This window comes from Myotis myotis, unplaced genomic scaffold, assembly GCF_014108235.1.
Source record: "Myotis myotis isolate mMyoMyo1 unplaced genomic scaffold, mMyoMyo1.p scaffold_m19_p_12, whole genome shotgun sequence".
NCBI classification, from domain to species: Eukaryota; Metazoa; Chordata; class Mammalia; order Chiroptera; family Vespertilionidae; genus Myotis; species Myotis myotis.
Genome location: NW_023416316.1, coordinates 10,713,821 through 10,739,107, shown reverse-complemented (window position 1 = coordinate 10,739,107; position 25,287 = coordinate 10,713,821). Strand labels below are relative to the sequence as shown.

Genomic DNA, 25,287 nt, shown 5'->3' with positions numbered 1-25,287 from the left:
CGTATGAGGGTCAGAACAGTAAAGTAAACTGGCCCATCTGGGTCTTCAACGAATGCTGGCAGCCAGACACAAACCCAGGTCTGTCTGAGCCAGCCTCTGCCTTCTGGCCCTGAAATTCTTAGAGTTCTTAAAACAGAATTGGTGTGTTGCTGTAACTGTGACCTATTTCTGCTCATATTTCTTGCTCTTTTGAACTTGGAAGTGAAACCATCAGACTGCCAGACCCATTGAGGTAACCCAGTGCAGCCTGGTGGTAAGCTAGTGACGGGCTGTCTAGGGGGGAAATGTAAAAAGCCTTATTTGTAGCATTTCCCAATTTCCTTGGTATAAGTTCTCCTACCATGTTCAGTTTCAAGCCACTGGCTCTGACAGCTGTGATGGGCATCCCTGAATAATGAGTAATTAGCTCCAGGGAGCCAATTGGAGCCAGGTCCAGCACACCCTTGTCCCAGCCCCACCCATGAACCAAGGACATCTCTCTCTTGAACCACTGTCTTGTCCCCCGTATCACAATGCAGAGCACAGTTTGGCCCATACAGGGACTCAGTAAATATTTGTAGATTAAATAATAAGCAGTTGGATGATAGGTGAATAATCAAGATGGAGAAGAGAGCGGAAAATGCCATCCACCCTGCATTTAAAAGGACACAGCGTCCTCTTACTAGATGCCCTGTGCTGATCCGTACTCTCTGTGGCAATGAGCTGTCCACTGAAGGAATGTTGCCCGGGAGTAGAGTTTGGGTGTAAACTTCGAAACACCACTTATCCTCTCCCCTTTCTGCTTCCCAGAAGATCTGATCCATCACAAACCAGCACCTTGCATTTGGTGACTTTACTTTCTCCCAGTGTGGCCACCGCAGTCAAGTCATGTGACCTCACCACGCTCTGGCAATGACACCATTTGTCCCCACAGCCAGTGTGGGCATCACAGTACCGGACCTCAGCACGGTCCCGCCTCCACAGCGCCCTTCAGCGGCTCCCCGCTCTCTTCTGGTTACGAACACACATCTTAACGTGGCCTGCAAGCCATCCCATGCCCCTGGCCCCCAGGCCAGCCTCGTCGCATGTCAATCATCACTTTTTCCACTGCTTTCCACCCTGAATATTCATCCTGCTGGCTTGGAACACCCTTCCCTTCCATCATCAGGATCGGGCTTCCCTGTCCTTTTGTGAAAGAGTTTCTTCTGGTCTATTTTTTCTCCCCACATTGTTCTTCTCCATCCTAGCATGAATGTGAGTGTAAACGATATAGTCACCAATGATGTATCCACCATGTAAATCCCCCCCTCCCCCAGACTGACACATTCATGAGGGTGGGGCCACGCCTGCTTCTGTTTCACACCCTCTGCCTCGCTGTGTAGGAGAGGTAGCTCGGTTGGGAGGTTTCCTCTCTGTTCAGAAGGCTGTCACCTGGGAGGCAGTGTGGCAGTTTTGGAGGCTGCACTCTGGGGTCAGCCATATTGGGTTCAATGTTGATTAATTCTTTTTTAAAATATTTTTATTATTTCAGAGAGGAAGGAAGAGGGGGAGAGAGAGAAATATCAATGATGAGAGAGAATCATTGATCAGCTGCCTCCTGCACGCCCCCCTACTGGGGATCAAGCCCGCAACCGGGGCATGTGCCCTTGACTGGAATCAAACCTGGGACCCTTCAGTCTGCACTGAGCAAAACCAGCTAGGGAATTAATGTTGATTAATTCTGTGATCGTAAGCTGCAGTCTCATTCATATGGGCTCAGGGGTTCTCTGTAAAATAGATGCCGTATTAGTAACTCCATCCCAGGGTGCTGTACGGATTAGAGGAGATCATTTCATGTAGAGCGCAGTCCAGGACTCTGCACAGAGAGAGTATTTCACCAGGGGAGATATTATTATTTAATTGTGAGACAACATGATACCTCAGCCGTATTTCATGATTACCTCATTCTCTGCACCGAGGAGGTCATGACTGGATTGTGTTTCCCTCCCCTTTGGAAAGATCCCGGGAAGCCTGCTCCTTCTATCCGAAATAAATGATCAGTGGGGGACACTGTCCATTCATTCATTTATGCATTTATTCATTAACCAAATGTAAACTTCGCTGCTCCACAGTACTAGGCTCTGTGCTAGAGGAAGGTGGAGTCACACACAGGGAAGGGAGTGGGAGGTTCTGTATTCCTCTCTTGCTGGTGCTAGGATTTTACTCAAAAAGCTTTGCAAATAGTCAGTCACTTGCAAGATTGTCTCTAAGACCAAGGAACTTCAATATACCCTGTACTTTGTCGTTTGAAATATGAAGGGAAGGAGAGAAGGAGGAAGTGTCTATCTCCCACCCTAGACCAAGGTACCATGGTGCCCACTTTATCATTTGAGGAACCTGAAAGTCCCAAAACACTAATGACCATCCCAAGGCTGTGCAGCCAGAAACTGGTGAAGCTGGGAATTTGAACTCTGCTGACTTTTACAAAAGTGTTTTTTGTTCTTGGAGCTTAAGATCACTCGAAAACCAGGAAGGAAGCAACATTGCCGATGCTGGTCCTGGTACCTGATGGAAATGGAAGAAGGAATTCACAGTTACGATTCCCAGGGCTGCTGTTACTCCTCCTTTAAGCGTGCCTGCATCCTGATCTCAATTCTCATGCATTCACACATATATTCACATTCTCGCATAGAGGAACCTATGTAGGTTTCTATAAAATTTACTAGGGCTTCTATTGGAGCTCTTTAGGCTGTTCAGGTGTGGGCATTTTATAAATAAGTACGTGCTAATGTCACTATTACTGCTGTGCCGTAAATTTAACGGCACATGCAGGAAGCTGCAGGTGTGTGTAGCATCTGAATTACCGTAACTCAGGGAACCACTGCTGGCACATCCCCAGCATCTCTGCCTGAGTGGTGCCTCAGTGCAGCTGCTCCTGCAGAAATAATCAGAGCCCCGCCCGCCCCCAGCACAGGGAGCCAAGTGCCCCCAGGGTGGGTAGGGAGCATTTTTATAAATACATGAGGATGCCTGACTTGGATGCATCTTTGCTGGTTAGCCCTTCGTCTAGGACCGTGGTCGGCAAACTCATTAGTCAACAGAGCCAAATATCAACAGTACAACGATTGAAATTTCTTTTGAGAGCCAAATTTTTTAAACTTAAACTATATAGGTAGGTACATTGTTATTAACTTAATTAGAGTACTCCTAAGGCTTAGGAAGAGCCACACTCAAGGGGCCAAAGAGCCGAATGTGGCTCGCGGGCCGCAGTTTGCCGACCACGGGTCTAGGAGATACTGACAGTTCACTGGTCTGGGGTCTCTGCTGATAATAGTAATAGGCATAGCAGCGGACATCACTGAGCACTCAGTATATACCAAGCCAAGCACTGAGGACTTCACATGCATAAGAGGCCTGAAGAAGTAAGGTAACTTTCTCCATGATATTAGCTAAAAATGACCAAACCTTGTATTATCAGCCACTGTGGTAAAAACTCATTGCTTAGCTCAGGTGATCTTGCAAAACAGGTATTTTAATTATCCCTGCTTTACATGCGGGGACCGTGAGACCTGAAAAGATGAAACAATTTACACCAGCGTCCTGGACTAGATAGAGCTGGGCAGTGCCGGTGCTTGATACAGCTCTGTGGGGGCATAAGGACCTGTTCTCATCTCTTCCTTTCTATCGATTTTCTAAGTTGGCAGTGTTGAGAAATTATTGAGCTGGGTTTCAAGCTTAATTTGTCTGATTGCAAAGCTCACAAGCCTTCCATTTCACAAACTTAGCTTCCACGATGGATGTGGAAATACAGTCTTCCAGAAAGAAATGACTTTGTAGAGATAAAGGGACCTTCCTGCCCCGTGAAGCCACCGCTGATTTTGTCAGGCACAGTTCAGTGGTTCCCTTCTCCCAGCTCTTACCAGGTTATGAGGTCTGAAGATAACCTACCTGGCAGTTGTCCTGGTCTGGCATAATCATGTCTCCCCCTGACCTCACCTACCTGGCTGTGGTCCCTCTAGGTTGTTTCCCCCCAAACTATGTATTTATTGGAGAGAGAGAGAGAGAGACCATCTGCCTCCTGCACATCCCCTACTGGGGATCAAGCCCACAACCTAGGCATGTGCCCTGACAGGGAATCGAACTGGCAACCGTGTGGTGCAGGGACAATGCTCAACCAACTGAGCCATCCCGGCCAGGGCCCTCCAGGTCTGGGCTGTGCCTGGCTCCTAGGGAAACCCTGCAACGTGCTCAGGGCGGGGCACACAGTACATGGTTGGGGGACCTTTTGTAAATGAATGAAGGTCTCTTGAAAACCTAAAGGTCCCTGAGTATTTTGCTAGGGATGAGGACTTTTCTTCCTCGGTTATTGATTTCAGTAGATACGACTGTGTAACACCTTACCCTGAAATTAGAAGCTTAAAACAGCAGACATGGATTGCCTCAACAAACATGTGTTTATTAACATTCGTTATCTCAACAAACATTTATTCTGTGGGCCAAGGATTAGGCCCGCGTGAGTAGTCCTCCCGCTCAGGGTTACTCATGAGGCTGCATGAAATTGTCCACCAGGGCTCATTTCAAGGCTCGACTGGGGCAGGGTCTGCTTCCCAGATGGTCAGGATTCATTCCCACGAGGCTGGTACCCAGATGCTTCCCTCCATCCTCTATCACACAGGCCCCTCTAGAGAGGGACTCACAACATGACATCTGCTTTGCCCAAGCAAGAAAATGAGAAGAGGCAGAGAGAGTGGGGGCGAAGCAGAAGTCCCAGGCTTCTGGACCCCCGTCTTCGAAGTGATAGGTCACGCTTTTGCTGTGGCCCATTTGACAGAATCAAGTTGTTAAGGAGGGACTTACCCAGGGTGTGAACACCAGGAGGCGAGGACCATTGGGAGCCATTCTCGAACTGCCTCCCTGGCCCCCTGACCTCTCTCCTTTTCTCCAAATCAGATCTACCTTTCACTTCAGGTGACTCATGCTTGTTCGTGTCATCGAGTGGAGGAATGGCTGATCACCAAGCTCCAGGGTCTCTGATTCTATCCAGGATGTTCTTCAGCCTCCTAGGGTGTAACAGGCCTGCTGTGCTTAGAGACTGTCTTTGCCGAATAAGACTTCTGCCTCTCACCCCAGGGCCTCTCCTTGTCCTCTACTGGAGAGGCACGGGTCTACAAGACCTCATCCTTTGTGACAAGGTTTTGGATCCCTCAGGACCCACCACAGTGCTCACGCTTAGTAGATACCACTTCCTGAAAAAGTGCATGAATGAGGGTGTGTTTCAGGTTTGCGCCATGCCCAGAGGGCTGGCCAGGAAGGACTGGAGACATCATTAGGGCAGTGGTCGGCAAACCGCGGCTCACGAGCCACATGCGGCTCTTTGGCCCCTGGAGTGTGGCTCTTCCACAAAAATCCTGGCTCTTCCACAAAATACCGACTTCTGCGCATGGGCCACGAAGTTTCAATCACACTGTACGTGCGCGCCCGCACGTGGTATTTTGTGGAAGAGCCGCGCTCAAGGGGCCAAAGAGCCACATGTGGCTCACGAGCCGCGGTTTGCCAACCACAGATCTAGGGTGAAGCCCTCCCGTCTTGCAGTGGACCGTGACTGCCTGTGTGAGCTGCTCCCCACCCACCCCTCGGGCCTCTTCTGCCAATGTTGTGTTCCACGGAGCTGTTGCTGCCACCACTCCCGTTCAGGTGTAATGCCCCATCTGCCCTTGCTGTTCCTTCTCTTGGACCACAAGTTCTTTTTTACCATTTAGACAACTCTTAAAGGTACACGCCTAAGCTCTCAGGAATGGTTTTCTGCTCCCCAAATCAACCTCAAAACAACCTCAGCAGATTGATGTAAAGTCTAAAGCATCGTGGATTAAGGGAATGGAAGAACGTGGACTTTGAAGGTAGAGAAACAAGTTCAGTGGTTTTCACTGGACTCGGGTCCCCTCCTCTGCACTGACCTCTGCCACCGTGGTGGTTTTCCCTTGCAGTACATTTTTCGTTCAGAAGCCTGTTGCCTCTCAGGACACTGAGACCTTGATGACTCAGATCTCTGTATTCCCAGATCACAGCACAGGGCTCAGTGCAGAGTGGGCCTTCAATAACTACTGCTGAATGAATGGATTTCCCTGTTATAGAAGGAGAGACTGAAGTCCAGAGAGGGACAGCGTTTGCTCAAGGCCGCACAGTGAGTAAGGGCAGAGCCGGTGTTGAAGTTTCGTCTCTGGATTCTCAAAACAGCGATCTTTGCACAGCCCCCCAGCCACTTCCTTGCCACTAGAGACCAAGACAGAGTGTGGGTCTGGCATGTCCCTGAGGCTAAGATGACTATTGTTCTTTTGTAGGTGGCAGATTTAAACGAGCAGCCTTGAAAGGTTTGGGCCCAGAATGTCAGCCTGAAATGGGTAAAGGCCTCTGTGGACAGGAACGCTTCGCAGGGACATTTTCTCTTCTTTCTTCTTTTATCCTCTTGTGTATTCTCTGCTCAAAGGCCTAAAGGCAAAGCTGTTTATCTGCACCTGGCTGTTTAAACACCAGGCACATGTGCTTTTGCTAAAATGTTAATGGTCTGAAGAGGAGATGCTGGAATGGAAAACCAGAGGAACCAATGCTTTCCCGGTTTAAGGAGCTGGAGACAGCTGTGCTTACTGTAACTCAGTCCCCGGGTCTGCAGCAGCTGAACTCCTGCTCCCAGGAAAGGACACGGTCCTCTGTCCCCCAGGGGCCCTAGTGCCGTTCTTTGCTAGAAATAGGATTTGGATGCTAAGCAAGACCCTTGATGTTGGAACCTACTTCCTCCGGCCACCGGTCCTTCTGGTGTCTCAGACCTGCATGGGAACTGATGTCAGCAGGCTCCTGTGAAGCCAGAAGAGCACATCTTAGTTCATATTCCATCTCTGTCCCCTACTAGTTCTGAGCCTTCGGGCAAGTCCATTAAGCTCTCTGAATTTCTATTTCCTCCCCTGTCAGGTAGTGGCAGAATTGCTTAGAGGAGACAGTGGACATATGCAATAAAAGAGGTTCTGTAGGTAAAGGGCACCACGGCAGACCTAGGAAATATTAACGCACAGTAAGTGTTGCGCATCTCCTTCCCCTTTCACAAACCTTGGGCCAATGTCCACTGGCATCTTCCAGGAGAAGGGAACAGTGACTTACTTGGCAAGCTGAAAACAGCAGGGAGAACCGAGCCTTTCCCAGGGCTGGAAGGTGATTGGCCCTGGTCTTTGTCGGTAGCCCTGGAAACTGTGGCCGCTCTCTGTGCCTCGACACCCACTACGTGGTCCCCAGCTTTCCTTTGCCGCTCCCCACTCCACCAGTGGTATGGGCTGAACTGGGAGGTGCAATGAAACAAGAGGGGGGAACCCAGGATTCAGCGCCTGGGTCTTTAAAAAGAAAGTCAATGCCAGCTGATGAGCACCTGTGACTCTGAAATCCAAGTGGCACCCGTCTTCCCTCCTTCTTCCCCAGTTACCTCTGAGCCTTCCTGGAACTTCAGCTCTTTTGAATGAGCCTCTCCACAGCTTCTTACCGGCACACAGCAATTTCATCTATTGAGCACAGCATCTCTCTCCTGCCCCTAATGCGTTCCATCAGCCTACTGAGTAGCAGTTGAATAGTCTCATCCCCCTGAACTGGCCTCTTGTACTCGCCTCTTTTCCTTCCTTGCACGTGTTTTCCTGCGGCTCTAAAGCTCCATTTTCTTTGAACCCTCGGGAACCAGAGGGGTGCAGACCTTGGGGTTAGACAACACCGACCATGAACCTTTCCTCTGTCACTTCCCCGAGGGTAAGTCTGGGTTTTCCCATTGTTGAGTGGAGACAGTACTCCCTGCCTTGCAAGGCTATGAGAAGTTTAAATAACTGAATGCGCATAGAATCTTTAACACGGAGCCTAGCATAGGGGCAAGCGTGAATTTGGACAGATGCTGATATCACTGACAGCAACCCTTGTATACATGACTATGCTAGCCCATTGTTTTCTCCTATTTCGTTCTATAGAATAATAGTTCTGCAGTATATTAATACTTTCAGAAAGCATCAGGTGATATTCTGCTAAAGAGAACTCAATGCAGGCCTTTTCAGAGATTTTATTTTATCTTTTTTTTTTCTTCTCGGAGATTTTAATAACAGATATCTACTCTAACACGTCAAGAGATGAATATTTAATATAGCATGTGCCAACATTTTTTGAAAATGGAAAAGTTTTCTTTCCATGGTACATTTTGTTTTGTGCCTAATACCGCTCTGGCTCCTTGCGACATTTGGATACACTCGTGTGGTCAGTGGGTCAGGAGGTAGCGGCTCAGATTCGAATCCCACCTTCCAACCTGGCCAGTGTGATCTGGGTGCCGTGTCACGCAAAGAACGCTGGGCTGTGGGTCAGGACCTGTGGCTCCTTGGCCCGGTTATTCCTCTGGTGTCTACACATGAGTTCACTCTCCATGAACTCTGTTCCTCATTTGGAGACTAAACCTGTTGCATAGGGTTTTGGTGAAACGTGAATGAGATATTTGGGAACAATTTGGAAAATAAGAACGGAAAAAATATGGCACTGTGTGTGCCATTTTCACCACCACCACCACCACCACCACCACCACCACTGTGCCCATCCCAATTGTCCTCACCTTGAAGTCCTCTTTCCACGTACAGGCACAGCCACCTGCAGGTGCCATAGAGAAACCCAAACAGCCAGGCTCTGCAGCCCCCCTCAGCGCCTGTTGCCAGTGGGTGCCACAGTCCATGCCTGCACTATAGAAACTCTTCTTCTTCGTGGAGCAGAGCTGGCCAACAGTGTTCCCAGCGACCTCACAGGTAACACCGTGGCCCCTCGCAGCACAAGGAACTAGTGGAGGCCATGTAGTATTTTCTGGGGTCACAGAGGAGGAGACACAGCTGCCTAGCTAGCTCCTCTCACCTTCTGCCCTCCTTCTAAAGTTCTGGTTGGTAATTAAGAGAGGTTCCTTTGAAAACCTGAGGTCAGCATCAGGTGGGATGATGAGATCATTCCACCCACAATCTCCAGGGGATCACAGGGCAAGCTGAGGTCTACAAGCCGCTTGGCAGTTAAGGTTGATTATTCAGTGATCTAGCCACATTAGCATGTTGATGGAGAGGTGATGGAGGATAAAGATTAGAGCTTGAGTTCTACCAATGTGACTCAGCGGTTGAACTTCAACACAAGAAGCAAGAGGTCACCAGTTTGATTCCCGGTCAGGGCATGTGCCTGGGTTACGGGCTTGATCCCCAGTGGAGGATGTGCAGGAGGCAGCCGATGGATTTTCTTTCTTCTCATGGATGTTTCTATCTATCTATCTAGCTAGCTAGCTAGCTAGCTATCCCTCTCCCTTTCTCTTTCTCTAAAAATCAATGAAAACATTTTTTTAAAGGGTAGAGCTTGGACTCTGAAGTCAAAGAGTTTTCCAATTTCAGCCCAGTTACCTTTGAGTTGCATAGCCTTTGGCCAGTGGAGGCCTCAATTTCCTCACATGTAAACGTACATGATTATAGACAGGATCTCAATACGTTTCTGTGAAGGTTACATGAGAGGCTTGTGCAAAATATTTAGTTATACTGTCTGGCTCACACATTTTTATAAATGTTAATAGTGATGGTGGTGGTGGTGATGATGATGATAGCATATCATTTACTAGGAAAGCCATTGTAAAGAAAAGTATAATAAAGAGACTCAAAATATGACTTTAGCAAAATAAAGCTAGCAATGTTTGGTTTGGAGCAAAAAAGGCTCCAGGTAGCCTCATCGCCACCTTTAACTAACGAGCTGCCCTGAAGAGGAGGTATTAGGTGCATCCTACTTGACATGGCAGCAGGAGTTGGTTCAGAGAGTGAGATTCTGGGACTGTTTTGTACAAGTGTCTGAGAGCAGCATCGTTGCCCGGGAAGGCTTGAGTTTGCTGTCTCTGCAAGTGTGCAAAGATCTCATGGAGGAAAATCCTATGGAAGGTGGGGGATGGGGGAAATTACAAATGATTTAAAGGATTCTATGGAATTGAGAGTGCCAAGGTCAGAGAGCCAGAGGACACAGAAACTAGCTCATGGCAGAGTTAGAGAGGGGGAGAGGAGGGGGACTTGGCCTAGGTGGGCGAGACGGGGTAAGGATGCTCCATATTGGCATATCATGCTGCAGTAGCCTGTGCAGAATCCAGACAGGAGTCAGGCTGAGGAGAGGCGGCCGCCTCTCCTAGAGTTCTGGGAAAGCCCCAGTTTCAGATACTCTTTCCTCCTGCCTCCAGCGTGACACTGGCCGTTGTCAGATGATGTGTCCCAATTTTAGTTTCCAGAAATAAAGCAAAGGAGCGCAGAGGTCCTGGAGTGCAGGTGTGACAGGAAACCCCGAGGCGCTCAGTGAGGTTAATGGGGCACCAGCAGTCTGCAGTGGTCGCCCTGGTGTGCAGGATTAACGGTGACTTCCCAAGGGCTCCAGATATGATTGATTTCTGGGCAGCCAGGGACCAGTGTTTGCTGAAGAAAGTGACTGAATGCATTTGACTAGAAAAGAGCCAATAGCAATGTTCCAATACTGACACCTCTTGGTAGAATGGGGAACAACATTTCAACATTCATTCATTCATTCATTCACTCCTTTCATAGATTGTTCTCTCAAGCTGGCATTTTCACACAGGGAATCAATCAAACCTGATATATTCAGACATGGTTATAGACACCAGATATCATCAGAGAGCAAGAAATATGACACCTGGCACATAGCAGGTGCACATCAAATAACTACTTATTGAATGACTCAATTCCCAGGTAAGGATGTTGAAGCTTAGTGGAGAGGAGTAAGGCGACTTCTCCATGGGGTTTAGCAGCTAAGTGTAAAAGCCAGAGTTTTAGCTTAAACCAAAGTGCCATACGTCCTGCTGATATCCATGTAGATGACAAGTGTCGGGCAGTGAGGTTTTGAGGACTTGAGATGAAAGGAAAGATACCAAAAGCATATAGATCTCTGAGTGCTCGTGCTCAATGTTGTAATTATTCTCTCCCCTTTAATCCACACAACTTCTTTATCAATCAGAGATGAGCATTCCCACTTTATAGGTTAGAGCACTGAGGCTCTGAGATTGTATGGAACTTGCCAAAACTTAAACAGCTCTGAAATGGAAGAGTTTGGATATAAATTCCTACGTCTAGAACAGCCGTGGGCAAACTACGGCCCGCGGGCCGGATCCGGCCCATTTGAAATCAATAAAACTAAAAAAAAAAAAAAAAAAAAAGACCGTACCCTTTTATGTAATGATGTTTACTTTGAATTTATATTAGTTCACACAAACACTCCATCCATGCTTTTGTTCCGGCCCTCCGGTCCAGTTTAAGAAGCCATTGTGGCCCTCGAGTCAAAAAGTTTGCCCACCCCTGGTCTAGAACCAAGCCCCAGCCTATTCCTCCTGGAATCCTGCACCCTAATGTCCTGGGTTCCTAGAATCCCAGTCTTCCCACTCCACCCTCACTCCACATGCCATTTAAAGAAAGAAATGACTTCTTGGCGCAGGGCCTAGTCTCTTGGGCCCCAGGAATATTGGGAGGAAGGAATCAATGGGCCTGTGGCAGCTTTAAGTTTTCCACACACACTGGACTGATGGGGTTAGATCTATTTTCTTCATTGTAAAATGTGATTGATTTAATTCCAAATTTAACTTAAATTTGATTTTCTTCTCTCAACCTGGCATTTCCAAACAGGGAATCAATCAAACCCCAAATTATAGGCAGCATGCGGATCAACAATGCTGAGTTATTTCCTGTCGAATTTCCCCAGCAATGCATTTTACGCCGTCCTCTTCTGCCACGAGAGGGGTTGGGGGTGAGCGGGAGGGGGAATGAGAGGAAAATTAGATTAACTTTCTCCAGCTCCAGCCATCAATATTCTTGATTAAATTCTGTTTGTACAGCCCAGCTCGCTCCCCTGAAAGGGATGGGACGGGAACTGCAAGCTGGGGTGTATGCCAGGGGTAACTGTGACCCTGGCTTTCTGTGGATGCTCATGTCATGATCTGGAACTATCACTTACCAAACTCTTCTTTTGTTCCAATTACTTGAATGATCTTATTTTGTTCTCATATCAGCTCTGAAAGAAGACCACCGTTCCCATTTTTCGGATGAAGACATTTTGTCTTCTTAGGGTTAGACCGATTGGTAGGTGTCACGTGGGGATTGTGTGGTTAAGTGAGGCATGTTTGTGAACATAGGCATGTCTGGCTGCAAAGGCCCACAAGGGTCCCTGGGTGGCATCATGCTGTTGCAACCTGACCCTTATTCTGTGGTGAAGTAGGAGACAGTATGATATGGGGCAGAGAATGGGAAAAATGGTTCTAATTCTGTCTCTGCCATGTATGATTGGGTGACCTTAGAAAAGTCCTTTCACTGCTCTGCTCCCCTGTTTGTAAAACAGGGCAGTAATAAAAGTTCACTGTAAAGGTTGAATGATTGATTGTTCTGCACTAAAATGTAAGTTTCAAGGATGTTGGCTGTTTTGTTCAATATCATTTCCCCTGTACCTAGAACAGTGCAGGGAAAGAGTTTCAGGTCAATAAAAGTTGGTTGACTGGATGGATATATGGATGGATGGATGGATGGATGGATGGATGGATGGATGGACGGACGGACAGACGGACGGATGGATATATGGATGGACGGGTGGATGGATAGATGTAAATGCTAGGCATAGTGGCTGGATCACAGTAAGTACTGGACAAAGGGAGGCTCTCTTCCCTGTCCCTGTTCCTACAGTGCCATGCAGAACCTAGAAGAGGAGGGGGGGTACTCTGAGGTAGAGTTTCCACCTTGGTGCTGTCCACAGCACATACTCAGAGCTACGTGCTGATGTTTCTTTAGGTCCCTGGGCCAGGAACTACTCTTAAAAAGTCCCACTGTGAAGTCTCTGCCAGGTCCCGTTGCCATGGAAACTCTCCAGTCCCCATGTCTGCTCCCACTGTCATCTGGCCTGAGTGGAGACTTCACCTGCATGCTTTCTTCTCCTCGGACTTCAGAGCCAGCTATGGTGGCTCAGGCGTTCACCAAGCGAGTGCCGCCCCAGGACGCAGTTTATTTTCATCTTGTCTCCCACTCCCTCTTCTGATAACACTTCCTTTGCTCACTATTCTTTTTTGTCTTCCGTTTCTATAAAGAACGAATCAGTTCCTAGGATGTTCTGGTAACGTGTTGGACAGAGAGGTAGATGAGTCCTGTTTCTTCCATAAGTGAGGAGGTGAATACCATCGTACGGCTTGGAAACGGTCATTTACCAGCGCCTCCATGTGCCAGACACTGTGTGAGGCATTTGACATCTGCTGTCTCGTTTAGTTCTTACAAGGTTCCTGAAGGAGATGTCATTTTATGCCTGATGTGTAGATGAGAAAACAGAGGACCATTAAGCTGATGTGACTTCCCTCACCACCCCGTTGACTCTTAACGACCCTGGATTCCAGTGAAGGTTTAAATGACATGGGCGATGCAATTAACCCCACACGGGTCCAGGGAGACAGTATGAGCAACTCCACGCCTGCCCCTCAGCTCTTCCTGCTTCAGGAATCACCCTGTGGATGCCACATGGTTGGTTGATTAGTGAAAAGGAATGTCTTGACCACACCCCTGTCTGCAGCTGTGTTGACCAGGTCCCAGAGATGCATTTTCAGAGATGCTGTTGGCCATCCAGGGCATCCACTTTGCCAATGCCAGGGGCTTCTCACTACCTCTCACCCTCTGTCTGACCTGGCTTACCTCCCGAGAATTTGTTCATGGTGGACCCATCCCAACATCTTCTTTCCCTCAGAACCAATTCCATAGAACGTAAAGTAAAAACTCCATGCTGCTCATGCTGATATTTGGGGATTTTGTTAACTAGCCAGGCTCACGGTAATATGTTGACATTTTATGGAAAGACTTGGACAAGCTACCAACCCCTAATCTATACTCTACAGGAGAAAATACTGATGTTAGCTTGCTATGCTATCTAGTTAGTAAATGTTTATATTGTGAGAGTTTGAAATAGTTTCTCGTGGCTCCCGAATGAGAGATAAAATGTGTTTCCACCCATCTGGTGTGGCTCAGTGGCTGAGCATCAACCTATGAACCAGGAGGTCACAGTTCAATTCCCAGTCAGGGCACATGCCTGGGTTGGAGCTGACCAGTGTTGATGTTTCTTTCTCATTGATGTTTCTATCCCTTTCTCCCTCTCCCTCTCTTCAAAAAAAAAAAAAATCAATAAAAATATATATTTTAAAAAGTGTTTCCTTTTTTTATGGTCATTTTAGGTTTAGGGATTCTTCATCTCACCAGAAACATCTGTTTTATTTCATCTGCTATTTCACTTGATAAATATAATGGCCACAAATATAAGAACAGTCTGTACTATCAGTTATGCATTGTCCTAGGACTGGCAGTAACGATAAGGATCCTATTCTCAAATGAAGCAACTTTTAGGTTCCAGTCCATGAGGTTAGAATGAGAGACATCAAGAAGGCGAAGACAGGATCCCTTCTCTCAAGCAGCTCGCTGTTCATTAAGAAAAACTCCCAAAGTGGACTGTCACATGGGCCCTTGTTCCTTTAGGGCCCATCAGCCTGGCATTGTTGGCTATTTTTGGCATGTTTTTTTGATTGGTCAGCCCCTGTGTCTGGTTACTCATACCGTTACTGTTGTTCCTGGAAAGGATTATCCATTTACTGAGATTCTACCATATTCCAGACACTGCACTATGCATTGGATGACAGTAGTGAGCAAAATACACAGTGCCTGCCCTCAAGGAGTTTACATCCAGTTACTAGACTCTAGTGCAGCGGTTCTCAACCCCTTTGGCAGTCGAACAACCCTTTCACGGGTCACCTAAGACCATTCTGCATATCAGATATTTACATTATGATTCATAACAGTAGCAACATTACAGTTATGAAGTAGCAACGAAAATAACTTTATGGTTGGGTCACAACATGAGGAACTGTATTTAAAGGGCCAGCAGGTTGAGAACCACTGCCTAGTGTTTGAGTAAGATATTTTGGGTAACACATCAACTGCAGTTTGTTTAAACGGAGAGGAATTGGTATGTACCAGTCATCTCAGTGAGTGATGGGGTGCAAGGAAGCAAGTGGAATTTTATGCAAAAGAAAGTATGTTTGTGCTAATAGTGGCAGGATGGAGAGTGTTGATTGCCGTGGCAATGTAGTATTGCAGCTCTGCCAGTACCTGGGCCAGGTCGGGGAGGGCAACAGGAGGTGTGAGTGTGAGGATCTGTCCTGAAAGGTTTCAGATGCCGGGCTGAGGAGCATGAGGTCCCTCCTGTAGCCAGATGCTGTGGAGAAGCTCTAGGGGTTCCAGCAGGGAGTGTGATGGGAAGATGTGCCTACACCTCCCTCCTCCCACAAGCAACACCCAATAGAAGAGGTGAGGGGAAAGAGGGGAAAATGCTAAGGACATAGGATAAATAAGACTGTATGGATGTTTAGATGCTGTAAGGGAGGAAGACGGGAGACCAAAAGGTGACATCTAGGTTTCTGAGCAGTGTAAATGATGGTATTTTAATAGTTGGAGAGCCCAGGAAGAGGAGGAGGAGGCGGGGGGGGGGGGGGGCTTTCAGGAAAAGATAATGTGTGTAGCTTTGAACATGTTCTGTTTGTCATGCTCATGGGACATGTATAGAGAGATGTCCAGGAGTTTGAGCATAAAGGTTTGCTCCAAAGAACAGCCCCATGGGTAATAGAAATTTGAGAGACGTTGCTCTAAAAAATGGTAAATCAAACCTGGAAAATAGATATGAATAGCAAAGCCTACAGAATGAGACACAGTGAGGGCTCGGGACATAATCCATGGGTTTTCTTTGCTGGCCCAGTGGTCTCCTTGCCATGCAGATCCAATCTACTCATTCTGGTGCATCGTAAAATTGTCTTTAATTTTCCCAGGCAAAACTCCCCACCCCATCCTACTCCCTGTCTGTTAGCTCTTAACACAACTCGCCTTGAATTCTAATTAGCTGTGGTTAAGCCTCCTTTCGCCCAGCTGATAAGTTCCCAAATAAAAGGAACTATTCTTATTCTGCTGAGTGTCTCTCACATGGTAGGTGATCAGCAAAGGCCTGCGAAAATGAGAAGAATGGATCAGCTTCTGACAGTTTCTGAAAGTGAAATCTTTTTAGGTAATAGACATGATAAGTACACGCTGTCATGTAATCATGACAACAAACTTGTGAGTTGTGTATTATTACCCTCCTCCTACATATAAGAAAACCAGAGTTCAGAGATGAAGCAGGTCCCACAGCCAACGTGAGCTGAAGTTCAAATCTGAACCCATGACCGTCAAACTCCAAAGTCCACACTCATCCCACTCGGCCTTATGAATTCAACATCACAGAATCTTCTCACTGGCCACCAAAAACAGTGGACAGCTTAACATCACATCATCTAATTACTATCAAGAATGACCAACCTAAATGGGAGTGGAGGAGTGGAGAACTGCCATGATTTTCAGGAAGCTTTATTATTTTTTTGTCTTTACCAAAAGGAATAATAAGCCCATGTTCAGAGAGTTAAGCCCAAATGAGGGGCCACTGAGACGCCATTGCAAACACAGAATTTGGAAAATACGGTTGCTTTTTCCAGCTCCCCTTTTGGAAATTAACAAGATTTCCACCCTCAGCGCTATGCCCATTTCCTCGCCTCAGAGACTTAGGTGTCTGTGTGTCTTTGTGCCACTAGGTTTGCTGAAAAGCCCAGTGAACAGGACGGCACTGACGCTGATCGCCGTGAGCTCCTGCATCCTGGCCATGGTGTGCGGCACTCAGATGTCCTGTCCACTCACAGTGAAGGTGACCCTGCACGTGCCCGAGCACTTCATTGCAGACGGTAAGAGCTGAGCATCAAAGATGCTTCTTATGTACCGGGCACCTTGCGCCCCTGGCTCTGCAAATATCCTCCACGCATGGTTCCACCTTAGAATTACGTCACAGAGGAAAGGGGGCATTCAAAGGCTTTGGAAGAGGTCCTTATCCTTTAGAGTCCTGGGCTGTTTGAATATAACTAAACACTGCATTTGTGCCACAGGCAAGGATATGGTTCCTTAAATAGAGAATTTCAGCCCTGGCCGGGGTGCTCAGTGGTTAGAACATTGGGTTCAATTCCTGGTCAAGGTCATGTACCTTGGTTGCAGGCTCAATTCCTGGCCCCAGTCAGGGCACGTGTGACAGGCAAGCAATCAGGTGTCTCTCTCACATCAATGTGCCTTCTCTTTCTCTAAAAAAGTTAATGGAGAAAAATATCCCTGGGTGAGGATTAAAAAAAAAAATTCCAATGTGAGTGCAGAAAGATTGAGCTATATCAGATAACCCATGGCTGGTTATCATGCTTGTGGGTCCTCTTCCAAACTAAAAATGCCCCCCTCCCTGCAAAATCTTATTTAGTAATTTAAAAATAGGACAGAGAAGCCTGTACAAGCTTGGTTGGAATTTCCTGAAGAATACTCTTATCTCATTTCCTATAAATGTACTTTATAAGTATCTTATATCCTACCATTTACACTTCCCTCAATTAATTTGAATTAATGAGACATTGTAGTCAGTATAATCATTTACAAACCACGGTCCAAGGAACTGATTTAGGTGCTTGATATCTATTGCTAAAGTGCCCTCCAGAACGTTGTTCTGCGTTACGCTCTCCAAACCCTGGTTCTCACTTGACATTGCCTTTTTCAAATACATTGGAGTTTGTCATGAATGCAATAAAGAAGGCATCTCAACTATGCAGCTAAATGACATTTAACACAGGAGTCCACCCAGATCAAACCAAGAAACATGTCCAGCACCTCAGCTCTCTTATGCTCCTTCCCAATCCAGGCCCTTCCCTGAGGGGACGACCATATTAGTACCTTTTATGTTTTAAAAAAATCTTTTCCCATTGGATATATATTGCATGCTTTTGAGATTCTGGCCCTTTATTTGTCAGCCTTGCCTCAGTGTAACTCACTTCCATCTCCAGTTTTAAGTGAAAGGGTTTAGAACATGACACCAATTCCTTCAGTATTTTCTGTTCATAGTGGAACTTTCACCTCCTTTCTCTGAAACACCCAGACTTCTAATAATACATCCTATGATTGCTCCCACTTCACCATGGTGAATGAACCCCTACTTGATTTTCCTTTAAAATACAAATAAGTTCAGTATTTCTCATATTGTATATATTCAGTTTCTGGCTTAAAGACGTTTGGTTTATGCCTATCAAATTAGAGGCAAACTTTGACCTACTGATTTTTCCAATCTCATTGTTTAGCACTCTTATGCTAAGGTCACTGTTGATGGCATGTGACCGTGCGTTTTACCCTCATTCTTCACTGTAGAATGCCTTGGAGACGTTTATATTTTCAACATTAATGTTCACGCATGTATAAATGAGAGCCTTAAGAGGCTAAGTAACATGATCAAGGCTGTGGTAAATAGTTTAGTAACTAAGAGCAGAGACTGTAGAATAATACAAACATGAATTCAAATACTCGTTCTGTTGCCTACCACTTATATAAAGTGAATGGCTTACTGCTTTAAGATGGACCATGTGCGAGGTAGCTTTCGCCTGCCTTTCTCACCTGCCCCCATGAACCTTTAGCTGCTGAGCTGCCAGCCCAGTCTTAGTAGAGAGCTCTCAGCCTGCCTTGTGAGCTGTCCGTGGTGCTGAAATATTGGGTGGGGCTGAGTAATGGGTTTGGTGTTCAGGAAGAAAGTGAATTCTGCCCTTGTGCTACAACGTCGTTATACTTGATACTTACTGCCCATTATAGGGAAAGGTCAGCACGATATAGCACTTGTCCAGAGCCCAGCTGGCAAGAACAGTAAATACGCAGCCCCATCCAAGCCCTTGGCAGATAGCACCCCTTCCTTTGTCTGAGCCTTCTCAAGGCCACTAGTGGCTTTTTGCCCTGCTAAGCACATACTGAAGAGGTGGCATGGGTTTGCATCCAAACTTACTGAATGCAGCACTGTTTTTTCAGCTGTAGCCTATAAATCATCTGTATTTGGTTCATTCGGGGCCAGTGATCCCCAGAATACTGAATCATATTCTCTAGGAGTGGAGCCCGAGTATTAATGTTTACAGTGAGAACTTTAGGTGTTCCCTTAACAGAAGTTTGAGAGCTGTATCAGTATCTCTGTGTTACTTTCCTTCTATCTAATAGATGTAATAACTCCTTGAGACCCTTTGCAGCCCTGGTAAGGGGCTTTGGTTTCTTCCATCTTTGATTTTATCAATGTCATATTAATGGAGCTGCCTCATGGCACAACTCCAGTGGTAGCTCATAGCACTGAATATAATGTGAATGATCCACTATGAGTTTTACAACAAAGCAGCCCTGATCACAGCGTTTTGGGCTTCATCCAAATTGCCATGCAGGTAGCATTATTAATGAATGGTAGTTGGTTAATATTAAAAACTCCTGTTAGTTTGTCCATCCCTTGAGGCTCCCAGTGTAAGTCAGGATATAGTCACCCAATATTCTGGCCAGTGGAAGAGACAGCTTTGAAAGGAGTACATTTTCTAGGTTAAGTGGGTGAGATGTTTCCATGCTAATGCAGACAGATAACACAACAACTAGAGTTTTCTGTTCTGTTCTCTTCAGTTCTGGGAGTTGTGCTTTGAGACGATGAATGTTGTATTTGAAGTTATCCAAAGGAGAGGATTGTAGTCAAGGTATTGGAAAAACTTTGTAGATATCCAGTGACCTCTTAAGGAAAGGGTGGAATAGAATCATTCTGTGAGAGTTGAAGGAACCTAGACGAAAATAAACTTAATACTATTGCGCATGTCTGTTATAAACACTGCAATTTTCAAAATACTTTACATGAAGTGACTTCTTCAGTTCTCATAGCAGAAGTGTGAGGCAGGGCTTAGCATCCTCATTTTGCACACATGTGATTGTGTCAGATTAACACCCACAAGTGAAGCAATTGTCTGAAGGCCCAAGTGATCCTGACCCCTGATCCAAGACCCTCCCATGCCCCACACTTCCACAAAAATTACCATAGAAATTATATTTGTCTTGAAAAGGGTACGGGTTTGTTCTGGAAGTCCCTAGGAAGCAAAATTAGAACTCTATAGGTGATGTGGGTGGTCAGAGATGGGAGAAGATTTAACCTTAGTCTGAAAATATCTTTACTTTCTCAGCTTCTGCCTCATTGTCTATACTGTAGGGATAATAGCAGTACTTATCTTATGGAGTTATTGTGATGAATAAATGAAATAATGCCCGTAAAGCTTTTAGCTCAGTACCTGAGACCTAGCAATGGCTCAATAAATCGTATAAATGTTAGTCGTTGTGATAATATTTTTTTAATATTGGAAGGGGGTCATTGCAAGGTAATGAGTTCCCCATCATAGAAAATTTCTTGAGAATAGATGACCGCATTTCTAGGAAGCTATAGGAGAAAAGTGAAGGCATGCATTTGGCTTGGGCACATGGTATTTTGATTCAGAGCCATTTTATCTGGATATAAGCTTTAAAAACACTTAATTTTTAGGACTTGCAGATTGTTTATTCTTTACTGTCTCTTCCATGAGTGTCATCATCCTTTGCCTAAACTCAGAAATGGAGTGAGACTCAGGAATGGGTGTAGATCAGGGATGTCTCTTGCATACTTCATTTGGCTAAACCACACACACACACACACACACACACACACACACACACACACACACACTGTGACATGTGAGTTGTTGGTGGTTTTTTTATGTTGATATTCCTATTGCATCAAAATACCCATGCCAAAAGGTCTGTTTTTTAAGGTCAAGTTAAATTGTTAGCATCATGTTTGGGGTTTTAGTAAGTTGATATTCAAGTCTTCTCTGTTTCCTGTGACTGAGGAATTGGAGTCTAAAGGTTCCTTGCCAGCCTAAGAAATGTTCATCATTAGATGACCTTGTTTATTTATATGCCACACATGTAGCTGCTTTTGAACACAGAAGTGTATGTAATGAATCTTGGTCTACATTTATTTGCTTCCACCCCTAATTCATGCCTTTCAGCCAGGAGAGTGAGCGAATCTGAACCTTTGTGTCTTTAATGCGGAATGAGGTTCCTAATTGACTTCAGGGCTAGTTTGCAGTGATTTCCAACTCTTAGAGGGGAAAATGCCACCACACCAGAGGTGGCTGCTGAGCCACACACTGCCAAGCAACTTGTCTAAAAAGAACATTTCCTCGGACAGTTGGCACTCTGGAATAATCTTGGGCTTCATTTATTATTTTTTTTAATATTTCAATTACAGGTGACATTTAATGTTAAGTTATATTATTTTTAGGTGAAAAGCATCATGGTTAGATAACGATGTAATTTACCAAGTGATTCCCCCTTATCATTCAAGTATGCACCTGACACTGTACACTGTTATTATAGTATTAGTGGCTATATTCCCTATGCTGTACCCCACATTCCCAGGTTGATGGCAGATCTTTGGGGCACCAGGGACCATGTTCAGGTGTACAAGTGCTCTACAGCATGGCCTCTGCCTTTTTGGCCCATTACTCCTTCACACATACTTAATGCTGGCTACACAAGGCCTTACCTTGTATCTGCCTCTTGATAGACATTTGCCTAAACATTGCTGTCCACCAGGAAAACCCTTCCTAATTTCCAGATATTGGAACTTATCCATCTCTGTGTCCTCACTTAATTATCTCCTTCCTCCAGAAAATGTTCTTAAAAACCCAAAACTTCGTCAGAGAAAACCCCAGTCAGAAATAATTTCTTCCAGGCAAGTTTGAAAGTTACATAGAACTGTATTTCTACCTTTCTAATGATCCCATCGTCTACCTCCTGTCTCGTTACTGTTATGTCTGTGTCATTGAACAATTCCCGCATTCCTAAGAACCGTTCGTTCCCCTGCATTAAATCTTGCTTCCTCTCAGTGTTTCATCAACACTGCATCTGCCCTTGGAACTGGGCAGGTACTTACTTGTTATAGAGACCAAACTTCTTTGTTTTGTTGTTAATCCTCACCTAAGGGTATTTTTCCATTGGTTTTTAGAGAGAGTGGAAGGGAGGGGGAGAGACACTGAAAGAGAAACATCAATGTGAGAGACACATATCGGGGATAGAGCCTGCAATCAAGGTACATGCCCTTAACCAGACTCAAACCTGGGACCCTTTAGTACATAGGCCAATGCTCTAGCCACTGAGCCAAACTAGCTAGGGTGAGACCAAACTTCTTAACATGACCTTTCAGTCCCTGCCAAGATTAAGCTGTGGCCTGCCTCTCAAGCCTCACCTTCTGCCACTCTCTTTACATCAGTTCTTAAATATCCCTGGCTACATCCTGCCCCAGGGCATCTGGGAAGGTTGTTCTCACTGCCTGAAACATTTCTCCCCACCTCTCCGAGCCAGTTTCTCCTGGACAAAATTCATCCACCCTGCCGTGATTGGCCTCTTTTTTTCATAACCTAGCCTCTGTTAGATCCTTTACTAACCTTTCTCCTCAAGCCTTGCTCTGTTCCTTGATTGCACTTTTGTCAGTCTGCAATTCTATACATATTTAGTTAACATTGGGGTCTCTCGCCATAGTGTAAGCCCCTTAAGAATAGGGGTTACCAAGAAACTTGAAACACCAATCAGAAAGGATATATGCACCCCTATGTTCATAGCAGCACAATTCACCATAGCTAAGATTTGGAAACAGCCTAAGTGCCCATCGGCAGATGAGTGGATTAAAAAACTGTGGTACATCTACACAATGGAATACTATGCTGTGGTAAAACAAAAAAGAAGGAATTCTTACCATTTGCAACAGCATGGATGGAACTGGAGAGCATTATGCTAAGCGAAATAAGCCAGTCAGAGAAAGATAAATATCACATGATCTCACTCATTTATGGAATATAATGAACAACATAAAATGATGAACAAAAACAGATCCAGAGACAGAGAAGCATCAATCAGACCGTCAAACCTCAGAGGGAAGGTAGGGGAGGGTGGGGGTAAGGGGGAAAGATCAACCAGAAGACTGATATGCATGCATATAAGCCTAACCAGTGGACACAGACAACAGGGGGGTGAGGGCATGAGTGGGAGGTTAGGGGGGTAATGGGGGGATAAGGACACATATATCATACCTTAATCAATAAAGACATTTTTTAAAAATAAGGATAGAGGTTACATTTGTTTGCTTTGCATATTGCATTCAGCACCTTGGACAATGTCCACATAGTGTTAGTGCTCTGAAGAAATTATTTCAGTGGCTGGACTTAAATTTCCTCAAGGCCAAGAGCCAGAGCTTATTCATGGCCTAACGTCTTCTGACCCCCGACAGAGCCTCTGACTCAGTAGACATAGAATAAAGTATGTCTTTGAAACACATGAAGGAAGGGAGGGCTGACAGGTAGACCAGATGTCCTGAGAAGATATGTCCTGGGGAATGACAGTGCAAGAAATCAGAGGCCGCCTCCTCTTCTATGATTGACTTCACTCCCCAGGTTTTTGTTCCCATCCCCAAAGATAAGAACCTGCAATCAACCTCACAGTTCTCCCCCAACATGAAAACGAAACAAGCTTTACCCCAGAGCCCAGGAAGAGGGGAAAATATAAATTGAGCTGAGATTCAGAACACCCAGGTGGGAGGTGGCCATGCAACACCAATAAACCATATTAATATACTGAAATCAGGAAGAATAGGTTGAACTCCAGCCCACATTTAATAACTTTCCGAGAGAGAGAGAGCAGGGAGAAGGCGAGGCTGGGCTTCAGTCAGAATGAAAACGAGATCTGCGATGGAGCTGGTAACGTAATTATACGCTGTGAAAACTGTTTCTCTCTCCTTCTTATCGTACTTAATGAACGACTTGCTCAGTGATGGCCCTGAGCTGGTGCAGGAAGCTGTGGATACCCCCTAGAGTGGAACTGTTGGGGGTTTTGTTTTGTTTTGTTTTGTTGTCCTCAAACCTCTGCATTAGCAAAGTCTAAGTGCACAAAATCATGGAAGGGAAAAATGCCTCAAGCCATGTCTTCCTTAAATACGAACTGATCCCTAGGTTAAAGCGACAAGGGATTGAGGTTGGAATAAACCCTGTAAGCCTATTCCAAGCAGCTGAGCAAGTTCATGCTTTTAAAGACATCCGAGCCGCCATCTACCCAGTGTCATTAAGGGATTTTTAATGACACTCTGTGCTGAGATGTGAGCTTGGCTTCCAACCAGAATGAATTGTTGCTAATTTTCCTTCTTAACAAAAGGAATAACTGAGTTTGACATCCAAAATTGGAGACTAATTTCTGTTTTTGATAGCAAATGAAGTCCAAAAATATGTTTCTGGAACTGGGGGCAGAGGATGACTGAGAGAGTAGGGAAATTTGATTTTTTTTTCTCCTTAATAATTCCATTCTGCTGTTGTGAGGAGAAGGCTATGTTGATCTTCAGATTGGGAACAGCAAATGGTGAGTGGGAGGTTTGATGAGTTGGAGTGCCCTGACTGCCATTTGGACTCTATTGGTGTGCACACATTCAGACTTTCCACTGACCATTATGGAGTTAGATGGTCCATTAATGTTGGCTAGGTGTTTGCACGGGGATGTAGGGTTGAGTCCGTGGTGCGGTGCTGGGAGAGAGAAAAGATGGCATGGTACAGAGGTTAAGATGTGGGTTCTCTACACTCAGGTCTTCTGATTTCCAGTTTTGTGGCCTTGGGTATATTAATCCACTCCCCAACCCCAGTTTCATCATCCAAAAGCAATGATAATACTCCTTGCCTCCAATGAGTGTTAGTAGGCTGATGAGTGTGGAAGACTCGGCCCACTGTGAGTGTATGTAAAATTCTTGACAATGTTGTTCTTTGCCCTTTCTGTTTTTTCATAGCTTTCTTATTTATGAAGACAGTGAAAGGGTTGGAAAGAGGTCTTAATGGGTGGGGCCAAGTGAGTAGAAGGTACAACTTCTGGGAGGCTTAGCTCGGTGAGAAGGAAAATATGATAGTTAAAAGTTTCTCAGTGAATAATACTAGTCCCTTGTCATGTATAGCACCTGTTTTTTTCCCTTCCTTCTTCTCTTCCTTCATGTGGTCAACAAATACAATCAGGCTCAGCATAACGGTCAACGATGGAGCACATTTGCCAGGGTGGTATACCATAGGACCTAGGTTTGTGGAAGTGAGTTATGATGTTTGCACAATGACAATTTGCCCTAATGATGCATTTCTCAGAATGTATCCCCTTTTTTAAGTGGCATGTGAGGGTATTACACCTGGCCTTATCTGTGGCATGCTCAGATGTCAGGGAGGCAGAGATGGATAAAACACAATCTCTGGCCTCCCCCAGTTGGTGGTAGTGAGACACACCAAGAAGATGAAATGCGAAATGCAGTGTGGGAGTCATA

The 25,287-nt window shown here is 45.6% G+C and overlaps 1 protein-coding gene across 2 annotated transcripts in view; it reads left to right on the top strand.

Annotated features, from left to right (window-relative positions):
- Window positions 1–25,287, top strand: part of ASTN2 (astrotactin 2) — a 746,156-nt gene that overhangs the window by 275,933 nt on the left and 444,936 nt on the right. For both annotated transcript variants that reach the window (XM_036329825.1, XM_036329824.1), the window contains exon 6: window positions 16,652–16,798. In XM_036329825.1, coding sequence (XP_036185718.1) covers window positions 16,652–16,798 — 147 coding nt within the window. The remainder of the gene's footprint in view (window positions 1–16,651; window positions 16,799–25,287) is intronic.